General features: G+C 53.3%; 1 protein-coding gene across 1 annotated transcript in view; it reads left to right on the forward strand.

The window, feature by feature from the left end:
• Positions 1 to 12,051, forward strand: part of LOC119958621 (potassium/sodium hyperpolarization-activated cyclic nucleotide-gated channel 4-like) — a 35,952-nt gene that overhangs the window by 6,905 nt on the left and 16,996 nt on the right. Inside the window, exons 2-3 of the mRNA XM_038787102.1 lie at positions 8,285 to 8,714; positions 10,743 to 10,904. Of these exons, the coding sequence (XP_038643030.1) occupies positions 8,285 to 8,714; positions 10,743 to 10,904 (592 nt within the window). The remainder of the gene's footprint in view (positions 1 to 8,284; positions 8,715 to 10,742; positions 10,905 to 12,051) is intronic.

Here is a 12,051-nt window from a genome sequence, read left to right on the forward strand (position 1 = left end):
ACTTAATGTACTCCATCCAAACCCCCCCCCAACCATTTTGCGATTTTGAAGGGAACCCGATCATATCTCCCCCCACCTCCCCTCCTTAACCTTCACAGCTCCAAAGAAAATGATCCCGCCTTCTCCCAGTCTGTCCAGTCCAATCCTCAGGATATCTGTGGGTCAGTTCCCGGGAAGTCAGTGCTGCGATTTTCATTTGCCGTGAATATGGACTCCCCCTCTGATTTGCAAAGGTTTCCCTTTCTCCGATCGGAAGCTGGTTGTAAGGCGGGAGTAATGGGGATAGGAGCTGTCCCCATGGCCTGAATGGTTCTCCAGCTGTTCACACTGAACCTGCTCGGAGTTCAGCAAATATCCCTTGTTTGTTGCTGTGACCGGTAGGGGTTCCTGGTTTAACTGACTGAGAAGCGGCCACAATACCTTCCTAAGCTGTACCAATGGTTTCAGCAAGCAGGCAGACACTGAGAGGCCGAGCCAGTGCTGGCGTGTGAAGGGGCTGTTAACGGTGTCGGTTTGATATCTTGACAGGCAGTCTTCTAACAGAGCACCAGGGAACATTCACACTGGCACACTGGCTGTCCAGTGTGTCACTAGTGAACATTGACACTGTCGCACTGGCTGTCCAGTGTGTCACTAGTGAACATTGACACTGTCGCACTGGCTGTCCAGTGTGTCACTAGTGAACACTGACACTGTCGCACTGGCTGTCCAGTGTGTCACTAGTGAACACTGACACTGTCGCACTGGCTGTCCAGTGTGTCACTAGTGAACATTGACACTGTCGCACTGGCCGTCCAGTGTGTCACTAGTGAACTTTGACACTGTCGCACTGGCTGTCCAGTGTGTCACCAGTGAACATTGACACTGTTGCACTGGCTGTCCAGTGTGTCACTAGTGAACACTGACACTGTCGCACTGGCTGTCCAGTGTGTCACTAGTGAACACTGACACTGTCGCACTGGCTGTCCAGTGTGTCACTAGTGAACACTGACACTGTCACACTGGCTGTCCAGTGTGTCACTAGTGAACATTGACACTGTCGCACTGGCTGTCCAGTGTGTCACTAGTGAACATTGACACTGTCGCACTGGCTGTCCAGTGTGTCACTAGTGAACATTGACACTGTCGCACTGGCTGTCCAGTGTGTCACTAGTGAACATTGGCACTGTCGCACTGGCTGTCCAGTGTGTCACTAGTGAACATTGACACTGTCGCACTGGCTGTCCAGTGTGTCACTAGTGAACATTGACACGGTCGCACTGGCTGTCCAGTGTGTCACTAGTGAACATTGACACGGTCGCACTGGCTGTCCAGTGTGTCACTAGTGAACATTGACACTGTCGCACTGGCTGTCCAGTGTGTCACTAGTGAACATTGACACTGTCGCACTGGCTGTCCAGTGTGTCACTAGTGAACATTGACACTGTCGCACTGGCTGTCCAGTGTGTCACTAGTGAACATTGACACTGTCGCACTGGCTGTCCAGTGTGTCACTAGTGAACATTGACACTGTCGCACTGGCTGTCCAGTGTGTCACTAGTGAACATTGACACTGTCGCACTGGCTGTCCAGTGTGTCACCAGTGAACACTGACACTGTCGCACTGGCTGTCCAGTGTGTCACTAGTGAACATTGACACTGTCGCACTGGCTGTCCAGTGTGTCACTAGTGAACATTGACACTGTCGCACTGGCTGTCCAGTGTGTCACTAGTGAACATTGACACTGTCGCACTGGCTGTCCAGTGTGTCACTAGTGAACATTGACACTGTCGCACTGGCTGTACACAGTGTCACCAGTGAACACTGACACTGTCGCACTGGCTGTCCAGTGTATCACTAGTGAACATTGACACTGTCGCACTGGCTGTCTAGTGTGTCACTAGTGAACATTGACACTGTCGCACTGGCTGTCCAGTGTGTCACTAGTGAACATTGACACTGTCGCACTGGCTGTCCAGTGTGTCACTAGTGAACATTGACACTGTCGCACTGGCTGTCCAGTGTGTCACTAGTGAACATTGACACTGTCGCACTGGCTGTCCAGTGTGTCACTAGTGAACATTGACACTGTCGCACTGGCTGTCCAGTGTGTCACTAGTGAACATTGACACTGTCGCACTGGCTGTCCAGTGTGTCACCAGTGAACACTGACACTGTCGCACTGGCTGTCCAGTGTGTCACTAGTGAACATTGACACTGTCGCACTGGCTGTCCAGTGTGTCACTAGTGAACATTGACACTGTCGCACTGGCTGTCCAGTGTATCACTAGTGAACATTGACACTGTCGCACTGGCTGTCTAGTGTGTCACTAGTGAACATTGACACTGTCGCACTGGCTGTCCAGTGTGTCACTAGTGAACATTGACACTGTCGCACTGGCTGTCCAGTGTGTCACTAGTGAACATTGACACTGTCGCACTGGCTGTCCAGTGTGTCACTAGTGAACATTGACACTGTCGCACTGGCTGTCCAGTGTGTCACTAGTGAACATTGACACTGTCGCACTGGCTGTCCAGTGTGTCACTAGTGAACACTGACACTGTCGCACTGGCTGTCCAGTGTGTCACCAGTGAACACTGACACTGTCGCACTGGCTGTCCAGTGTGTCACTAGTGAACATTGACACTGTCGCACTGGCTGTCCAGTGTGTCACTAGTGAACATTGACACTGTCGCACTGGCTGTCCAGTGTGTCACTAGTGAACATTGACACTGTCGCACTGGCTGTCCAGTGTGTCACTAGTGAACACTGACACTGTTGCACTGGCTGTCCAGTGTGTCACTAGTGAACATTGACACTGTCGTACTGGCTGTACACAGTGTCACCAGTGAACACTGACACTGTTGCACTGGCTGTCCAGTGAGTCACCAGTGAACACGGACACTGTCGCACTGGCTTTACAGTGTGTCACCAGTGAACACGGACACTGTTGCACTGGCTGTCCAGTGTGTCACTAGTAAACACTGACACTGTCGCACTGGCTGTACACAGGGTCACCAGTGAAAAAGTGACACTGTCACACTGGCTTTATAGTGTGTGACCAGTGATTCGTTCCCATTAGTCCCTTCCTATCATGTTGAACTCAATCTGTCTCCATTTGAAGCCGTATGGAACATCACAGCAGGAGGTGAACCTCATCGAGACTCATAGCTGAGACTCGCTCGCTGGGGTACAGGGTCCCCCTCCTCTCCTGAAGGTGCTGACTCTCACTGGGGTACAGGGTCCCCCTCCTCTCCTGAAGGTGCTGACTCTCACTGGGGTACAGACTCCCCCCTCCTGAAGGTGCTGACTCTCACTGGGGTACAGGGTCCCCCTCCTCTCCTGAAGGTGCTGACTCTCACTGGGGTACAGGGTCCCCCTCCTCTCCTGAAGGTGCTGACTCTCACTGGGGTACAGACTCCCCCCTCCTGAAGGTGCTGACTCTCACTGGGGTACAGGGTCTCCCTCCTCTCCTGAAGGTGCTGACTCTCACTGGGGTACAGACTCCCCCTCCTCTCCTGCAGGTGCTGACTCTCACTGGGGTACAGACTCCCCCTCCTCTCCTGAAGGTGCTGACTCTCACTGGGGTACAGACACCCCCTCCTCTCCTGAAGGTGCTGACTCTCACTGGGGTACAGACTCCCCCTCCTCTCCTGAAGGTGCTGACTCTCACTGGGGTACAGGGACCCCTCTCCTGAAGGTGCTGACTCTCACTGGGGTACAGGGTCCCCCTCCTCTCCTGAAGGTGCTGCCTCTCACTGGGGTACAGACCCCCTCCTCTCCTGAAGGTGCTGACTCTCACTGGGGTACAGGGTCCCCTCTCCTGAAGGTGCTGACTCTCACTGGGGTACAGACTCCCCCTCCTCTCCTGAAGGAGCTGACTCTCACTGGGGTACAGACTCCCCCTCCTCTCCTGAAGGTGCTGACTCTCACTGGGGTACAGACTCCCCCTCCTCTCCTGAAGGTGCTGACTCTCACTGGGGTACAGACTCCCCCTCCTCTCCTGAAGGTGCTGACTCTCACTGGGGTACAGACTCCCCCTCCTCTCCTGAAGGTGCTGACTCTCACTGGGGTACAGGGTCCCCCTCCTCTCCTGAAGGTGCTGACTCTCACTGGGGTACAGGGTCCCCCTCCTCTCCTGAAGGTGCTGACCCTCACTGGGGTACAGGGTCCCCTCCTCTCCTGAAGGTGCTGACTCTCACTGGGGTACAGACTCACCCTCCTCTCCTGAAGGTGCTGACTCTCACTGGGGTACAGACTCCCCCTCCTCTCCTGAAGGTGCTGACCCTCACTGGGGTACAGGGTCCCCTCTCCTGAAGATGCTGACTCTCACTGGGGTACAGACTCCCCCTCGTCTCCTGAAGGTGCTGAATCTCACTGGGGTACAGGGTCCCCTCTCCTGAAGGTGCTGACTCTCACTGGGGTACAGGGTCACCCTCCTCTCCTGAAGGTGCTGACTCTCACTGGGGTACAGGGTCCCCTCTCCTGAAGGTGCTGACTCTCACTGGGGTACAGACTCCCCCTCCTCTCCTGAAGGTGCTGACTCTCACTGGGGTACAGGGTCCCCCTCCTCTCCTGAAGGTGTTGACTCTCACTGGGGTACAGGGTCCCCTCTCCTGAAGGTGCTGACTCTCACTGGGGTACAGGGTCCCCCTCCTCTCCTGAAGGTGCTGACTCTCACTGGGGTACAGGGTCCCCCTCCTCTCCTGAAGGTGCTGACTCTCACTGGGGTACAGGGTCCCCCTCCTCTCCTGAAGGTGCTGCCTCTCACTGGGGTACAGGGTCCCCTCCTCTCCTGAAGGTTCTGACCCTCACTGGGGTACAGGGTCCCCTCTCCTGAAGGTGCTGACTCTCACTGGGGTACAGACTCCCCCTCCTCTCCTGAAGGTGCTGACTCTCACTGGGGCACACGGTTTCCCCTCCTCGCTCAGTTAATCCATTCTGTGCAGCGTGGTTAATGGCCTGTAACTGGAACTGAAGGTTATTTCTAGGTCAGAATGAGTCTGCAGGTTCTACGGAGAATGGAAATATTTCAGTCATCAGTCAGAACCACAGGGGAGCCTTTCATTGATGAACGTGTTTGCTTGAGTTGTTTATTGTGAAGTTTCTGACTGGGTTAGCTGGATCTGCCTCACAGTGAGATGGAGCAATCAACCTCCCCGTGGAGAGAGTTCACCTTTCAACCGTCAATTACGCAGCCTATGTCACGCACTCTGTCCTCCTGACTGACATTGTGTGCACGTTTCTGTGTGTACGCGCGTGTACACGTATCTTTCTGCGTGTGCATGTGTGTGTGTATGCGTTTCTGTGTGCATGTATGCGTGTGCATTATTGTGTGCAATTCTGTGTGGGTGGAACTGCGTGCATTTATGTGTGAACGTGTGTTTTCTGCGTTTGTGTGTGTCTGTGTGCATTTCTATGTGGGTGTCTGTATGTGTGCATTTCTGTGCATGTGTGTGTATATTTCTGTGTGTACATTTGTGTTTGTGTTCATTTGTGCGTGTACTTAAGTATCTAAGCATTCCTGTGTGCATGTTTCTATGTTTTTCGTGTGCGCATGTCTGTGTATGCCTGTTGGTATTTCTGTGTGTGTGTGTGTGCATCTGTCTGTGTTTGTGTGTGTGTGTCTGTCAGTGTTTCTGTGTGTGCGTCTGTGTGTGTGCCTGTCTGTGCTTCTGTGTGTGTGTGTGTGTGTGCATCTGTCTGTGTTTGTGTGTGTCTGTCAGTGTTTCTGTGTGTGCGTCTGTGTGTGTGCCTGTCTGTGTTTCTGTGTGTGTGTGTGTGTGCATCTGTCTGTGTTTGTGTGTGTGTGTGTGTGTCTGTCAGTGTTTCTGTGTGTGCGTCTGTGTGTGTGCCTGTCTGTGTTTCTGTGTGTGTGTGTGTGTGCATCTGTCTGTGTTTGTGTGTGTGTGTGTGTGTCTGTCAGTGTTTCTGTGTGTGCGTCTGTGTGTGTGCATCTGTCTGTGTTTCTGTGTGTGTGTGTGCATCTGTCTGTGTTTGTGTGTGTGTGTGTGTGTGTCTGTCAGTGTTTCTGTGTGTGCGTCTGTGTGTGTGCCTGTCTGTGTTTCTGTGTGTGTGTGCGCGTCTTCCTGTGTTTGTGTGTGTGTCTGTCAGTGTCTGTGTCTGTCTGTGTTTCTGTGTGAGCATATATCTGTGTTTCTGTGTGTGTTCATGCCTATTTGTGTGCCTGTCTGTGTTTCTGTGTGCGTGTTTCTATGCTTTGTGCATGTGTGTGTGTGTGTGTGTGTGTAGATATATGTTTTTCTGCGTGCGATCTGTATGGGTCAGTGTTTCCAATTCTGAATCTGTGAGGTTGTGTGTTTGCGTGCATCCTGTGTATTGGTTTCTCGGTGCGTGAGCATTTCTGTCAGTACGTGGTGTCCGTTGTGTGTGTACTTGTGTTTCTGCATGTCGATGTATGTGTACATTTGTGTTTGTGTGCATATGAATGTATATGTGTGGATTTCAGTGTGTGTATGTGCGTGCTCCGAAGTGCGTGTATGCATTTGTGTGTGTGCATTATTGTGTGAGCTTGTGGGCGTAACTGCATTTTTGTGAGACTGTGTTTTCTGCGTATGTGTGTATATGTCTGTGTGTGTGTGTGTGTCTGTATGTGTGCATTTCTGTATGTTTGTGTACATTTCTATGTATGCATGTGTGTATATTTCTGTGTTTAGAATACAGAGCAGTACAGCACAGTACAGGCCCTTCGGCCCACGATGTTGTGCCGACCATTTATCCTAATCTCAGATCAACCTAACCTCCACCCCTTCAATTTACTGCTGTCCATGTGCCTGTCTAAGAGTCGCTTAAATGTCCCGAATGACTCTGACTCCACCATCTCTGCTGGCCGTGCATTCCACACACCCACCACTCTCTGTGTAAAGAACCGACCTCTGACATCTCCCCTTCCTCCAATCGCCTTAAAATTATGTCCCCTCGTGACAGCCATTTCCGCCCTGGGGAAAAGTCTCTGGCTATCCACTCTATCCATGCCTCTCATCACCTTGTACACCTCTATCAAGTCACCTCTCTGCCTTCTTCGCTCCAGTGAGAAAAGCCCTAGCCCCCTCAACCTTTCTTCATAAGACATGCCCTCCAGTCCAGGCAGCATCCTGGTAAATCTCCTCTGTACCCTCTCCAAAGCATCCCCATCCTTCCTATAATGAGGTGACCAGAACTGGACACAATATTCCAAGTGTGGTCTAACTAGGGTTTTATAAAGCTGCAGCAAAACCTCGCGGCTCTTTAACTCAATCCCCCTGTTAATGAAAGCCAACACATCATAGGCCTTCTTAACAACCCTATCAACCTGGGTGGCAACTTTGTACATGGACCCCAAGATCTCTCTGTCCCTCCACACTTCCAAGAATCCTGCCTTTAACCCTGTGTTCAGCATTCAAATTCGACCTTCCAAAATGAATCACATTTATCAAGGTTGAACTCCGTCTGCCACTTCTCAGCCCAGCTCTGCACCCTGTCAATGTCCTGTTGTAACCTGCAACAACCCTCAACACTATCTACAACTCCCCCAACCTTCGTGTCATCAGCAAACTTACTAACCCACCCTTCCACTTCCTCATCCAAGTCATTTATAAAAACCACAATAAGCAGAGGTCCCAGAACAGATCCCTGCGGGACACGACTGCTCACCGACCTCCAGGCGGAATACTTTCCATCCACTCCCCCTCGCTGTCTTCTTTCGGCCAGCCAATTCTGTATCCAGACAGCCAAATTTCCCTGTATCTCATGCCCCCTGACTTTATGAATGAGCCTACCATGGGGAACCTTATCAAATGCCTTACTGAAATCCATATACACCACATCCACTGCCTGACCTTCATCAATGTGTCTGGTCACATCCTCAAAGAATTCAATGAGGCTTGTGAGGCATATGTGTGATTGTGTGTATGCGTTCATTTGTGCTTGTGCATGTGTGCATTTCTGTGCGTATGTGTATGTTTCTGTGTCTTTTTGTGTGCCTGTGTGCGTCTGCCTGCGTTTCTGTGTGTGTATATCTATGTGCACAATTACCTGTGTATGTAAAAACGTGTTTCAGTGCTGTTTGCGTCTGTGTGTAAATATGAGTTTCCCAGCATCCTGTGAATTGGTTCCTCTGTGGGTGAGCATTTCTGTGTGTACCTGTCCGTTGTGCGCGTACTCGTGTTTCTGCATGTGAATGCATGCGTGCATTTGTGCGGGCGCACGTATGTTTGCGATCGTGTGGGTATGTCTGTGTGTGGATTTCAGTGTGTGCGGATTTCACGGGACGAATTGCCTTTTCCGGCTTTACCTTTGGGCAGGTTTTACTGGGATCTTGCTATGCTGCTGCTGATGGTGGGGAATTTGATCATCCTGCCAGTGGGAATCACGTTTTTCAAGGACGAGAACACTCCTCCCTGGATTGTGTTCAACGTGGTCTCCGACACCTTCTTCCTCATCGACCTGGTGCTCAACTTCCGGACCGGGATCGTGGTGGAGGACAACACGGAGATTATCCTGGACCCCCACACCATCAAGATGAAATATCTGAAGAGCTGGTTCCTGGTGGACTTTGTGTCCTCGATCCCCGTCGATTACGTCTTTCTGATCGTGGATCTGGAGACCAGGGTGGATTCAGAGGTCTACAAGACAGCCCGGGCTTTACGAATTGTCCGATTTGCCAAGATCCTCAGTTTACTGCGCCTCCTGCGTCTCTCCCGCCTCATCCGATACATTCACCAGTGGGAGGAGGTAAGGGTCCAATTTTCCAATCTCAGGCGGAGCCCATGCAGCCCATCTATCCTATCCCAGCTCTTTGAACAATCTCGATCCAATTATTCCCTCTTTCTCCCATCCCCAGGCCTTCCCTCCCTAATATCCCTGCTGATGTCTCCCCCCTTCCCGGATTTTGAAAGTTCCGATGGAATCTGCAGCCGGCGCCCTCCACCACCCCCACCTCCCGCTGCGTTGAAATTAAAATTCTCCTCGTTCCCCCCTCCGATTCTCTTCAATCTGTCTCCCCTCCGGTTACCCACCATTTGCCCAGCGGGGGAAACACTTCCTCCTCATTCACTCCATCCACCCTCTCAATTAAATGCCCCCAAACCCCTCGGCTAAATCGCCCCAAACACCCTGATAAATATCCCAGAGCCCCCCCCCCGATTAAATCACCCAACCCCCCCCCCCCGATTAAATCACCCAAACCCTCTGATTAAATCACCCAAACCCCCCGATTAAATCAACCCAAACCCCCCGATTAAATCACCCAAACCCTCTGATTAAATCACCCAAACCCCCCGATTAAATCACCCCAACCCCCCGATTAAATCACCCCAAACCCCCCCCGATTAAATCACCCAAACCCCCCCCGATTAAATCACCCAAACACCCCGATTAAATCACCCAAACCCCCCGATTAAATCACCCAAACCCCCCCGATTAAATCACCCAAACCCCCCGATTAAATCACCCAAACCCCCCCCCGATTAAATCACCCAAACCCCCCCCGATTAAATCACCCCAAACCCCCCCGATTAAATCACCCAAACACCCCGATTAAATCACCCAAACCCCCCGATTAAATCACCCCAACCCCCCGATTAAATCACCCCAAACCCCCCCCGATTAAATCACCCAAACCCCCCCCCGATTAAATCACCCAAACCCCCCCCGATTAAATCAATCCAAACCCCCCGATTAAATCACCCAAACCCCCCGATTAAATCACCCAAACCCCCCGATTAAATCACCCAAACCCCCCGATTAAATCACCCAAACCCCCCCCGATTAAATCACCCCAACCCCCCCGATTAAATCACCCAAACCCCCCCCGATTAAATCACCCAAACCCCCCGATTAAATCACCCAAACCCCCCGATTAAATCACCCCAAAACCCCGATTAAATCACCCCAACCCCCCCCGATTAAATCACCCAAACCCCCCGATTAAATCACCCCAAAACCCCGATTAAATCACCCAAACCCCCCCGATTAAATCACCCAAACCACCCCCCGATTAAATGTCCTCAATCTCCCCGATTAAATCACCCCAAACCCCCCCCCCGATTAAATCCACCCATACCCCCGATTAAATCACCCAAACCCTCCCGATTAAATCACCCAAACCCCCCGATTAAATCACCCCAAACCTCCCGATTAAATCACCCCAAACCCCCCCCCTCCCGATTAAATCACCCCAAACCCCCCCGATTAAATCACCCAAACCCCCCCCGATTAAATCACCCAAACCCTCCCGATTAAATCACCCAAACCCCCCGATTAAATCACCCCAAACCTCCCGATTAAATCACCCCAAAACCCCCCCCTCCCGATTAAATCACCCCAAACCCCCCCGATTAAATCACCCAAACCCCCCCCGATTAAATCACCCAAACCTCCCGATTAAATCTTCCCAAAGTCCTCAATTAAATCTCCTCATTAACCTCAGTTTTCAATCCCAGTCTCCGGATGTCCGTCGTCCCTGGAATTCCTCCCCCGCCTGCTGGCGATTTTATCCAATCTCACTGCACAGGAGGAGCCATTCGGCCCCTTTGCTGTTTCTTTCGAGGGGCTCTTCAATGGGGCCCCCACGCCCTCCCACCCCTCCCCCGCTCTACCCCCCCCCCCCCGCCCGCCAACCCTCCCTTCAACCCAATCCACAGCTTCACCGGGACGTCCTTGGCGATCGTGTCGGCCCCCCCGTGCCTGGCCAATCGGACGGTGTTGTCAGGCTGGCTGGCCGTTCCCCCCCGGGTGAAACTGTCTTGTTCTGGCGTCTAGATCTTCCACATGACCTACGACCTTGCCAGCGCCGTGGTGAGGATCGTTAACCTGATCGGGATGATGCTGCTCTTGTGTCACTGGGATGGGTGTCTCCAGTTCCTTGTGCCAATGCTCCAGGATTTCCCGGACGATTGCTGGGTGTCCATCAACCACATGGTGGTAAGCATGCCAACATCTTCGCCGGGGGGGGGGGGGGCATGAAGCCTGTGGGAGATCCAGGGCTGGGAGTGGGGGAAGACTTGGGGCTGTGGGAGGGGTGGGGGAATCAGTAACTGTGCGGGGGGCGGGGGGGGGGGGAGAGCAGGGCCTGGGGAAGAGGCGGAGGGGGGGGGTAGTTGGTGCAGGGGGAGATTGGGGGCTGTGGGGAGACTGGGATCTGGATGGGGGGGGGGGGACATGGGGCGGATCAGGAGGTGAGGTGGGGGGGGGGGGGGAGAATCGGGTGAGTGGATCCCTTGAGGTTTGCGCTGGGAGAGAATCGCAGAGCTCCCGGCCTGCATGTTTTCCGATGATGGGGACTGATTCTAACTGGGGAGAGGCCAGGGAGAATGTGGGGGGGCCCAGCAACACGTGGTCCGGCCTACACACACCTCCAGCCAGCACTCTGAGCCATTCAACCCCTCACCCCCCTCAGGGTTTATCCACCACGGGAGCAAGCAGCTTACTCCTCGTCTGAGGAAGCAGGGGACCGAGGCCTGTGATCGATGTGGAGCCTGACTTTTAACCCCAACTTTGACAAGGTTGAAAAATAGATTAAACTAAGCGAGAAACAAACTTTCCTCCTTCCCATGTGTCCCAAGCAATCACACTAACCCCAATACGTAGATACATAACAGTGCGCAAGGAGGCCATTCGGCCCATCGAGTCTGCGCCGACCCACTTAAACCCTCACCCCCACCCTATCCCCGTAACCCAATAAACCCTCGTCGCCTTTTTTTGGACGCTAAGGGCAATTTAGCCTGGCCCATCCACCTAACCTGCCAGCAGGAACTCTCGCGCAGGGGCGGCCTGTGGGGTGGGGGGGGAGGGGGGCTCCTTCACCCGGGGGGGGGGGGCCTCTGATGGGCTCTGGCCCGCGATCGGGGGCCCACCGTTCGGAGGGCCGGCCTCTCCAGCCCCGGCCCTATTTTGTTACACGGCCGGCCACCGAACGGCCCACGCCACGCTGCGCGTTGAGGAATTCCCCTGCGCATGCGCGGGTTGGCACGGCGCCCAGTTGGCGCCGGGAAGGGAGGCAGGGGCGGCGTGAACCGCTCCAGCGCCGTGGGGCCAGGATCGGTTTTGCCCGCGCCCATTCCGCGCCGTT

Source organism: Scyliorhinus canicula, chromosome 30 (genome assembly GCF_902713615.1).
Source record: "Scyliorhinus canicula chromosome 30, sScyCan1.1, whole genome shotgun sequence".
NCBI lineage: Eukaryota > Metazoa > Chordata > Chondrichthyes > Carcharhiniformes > Scyliorhinidae > Scyliorhinus > Scyliorhinus canicula.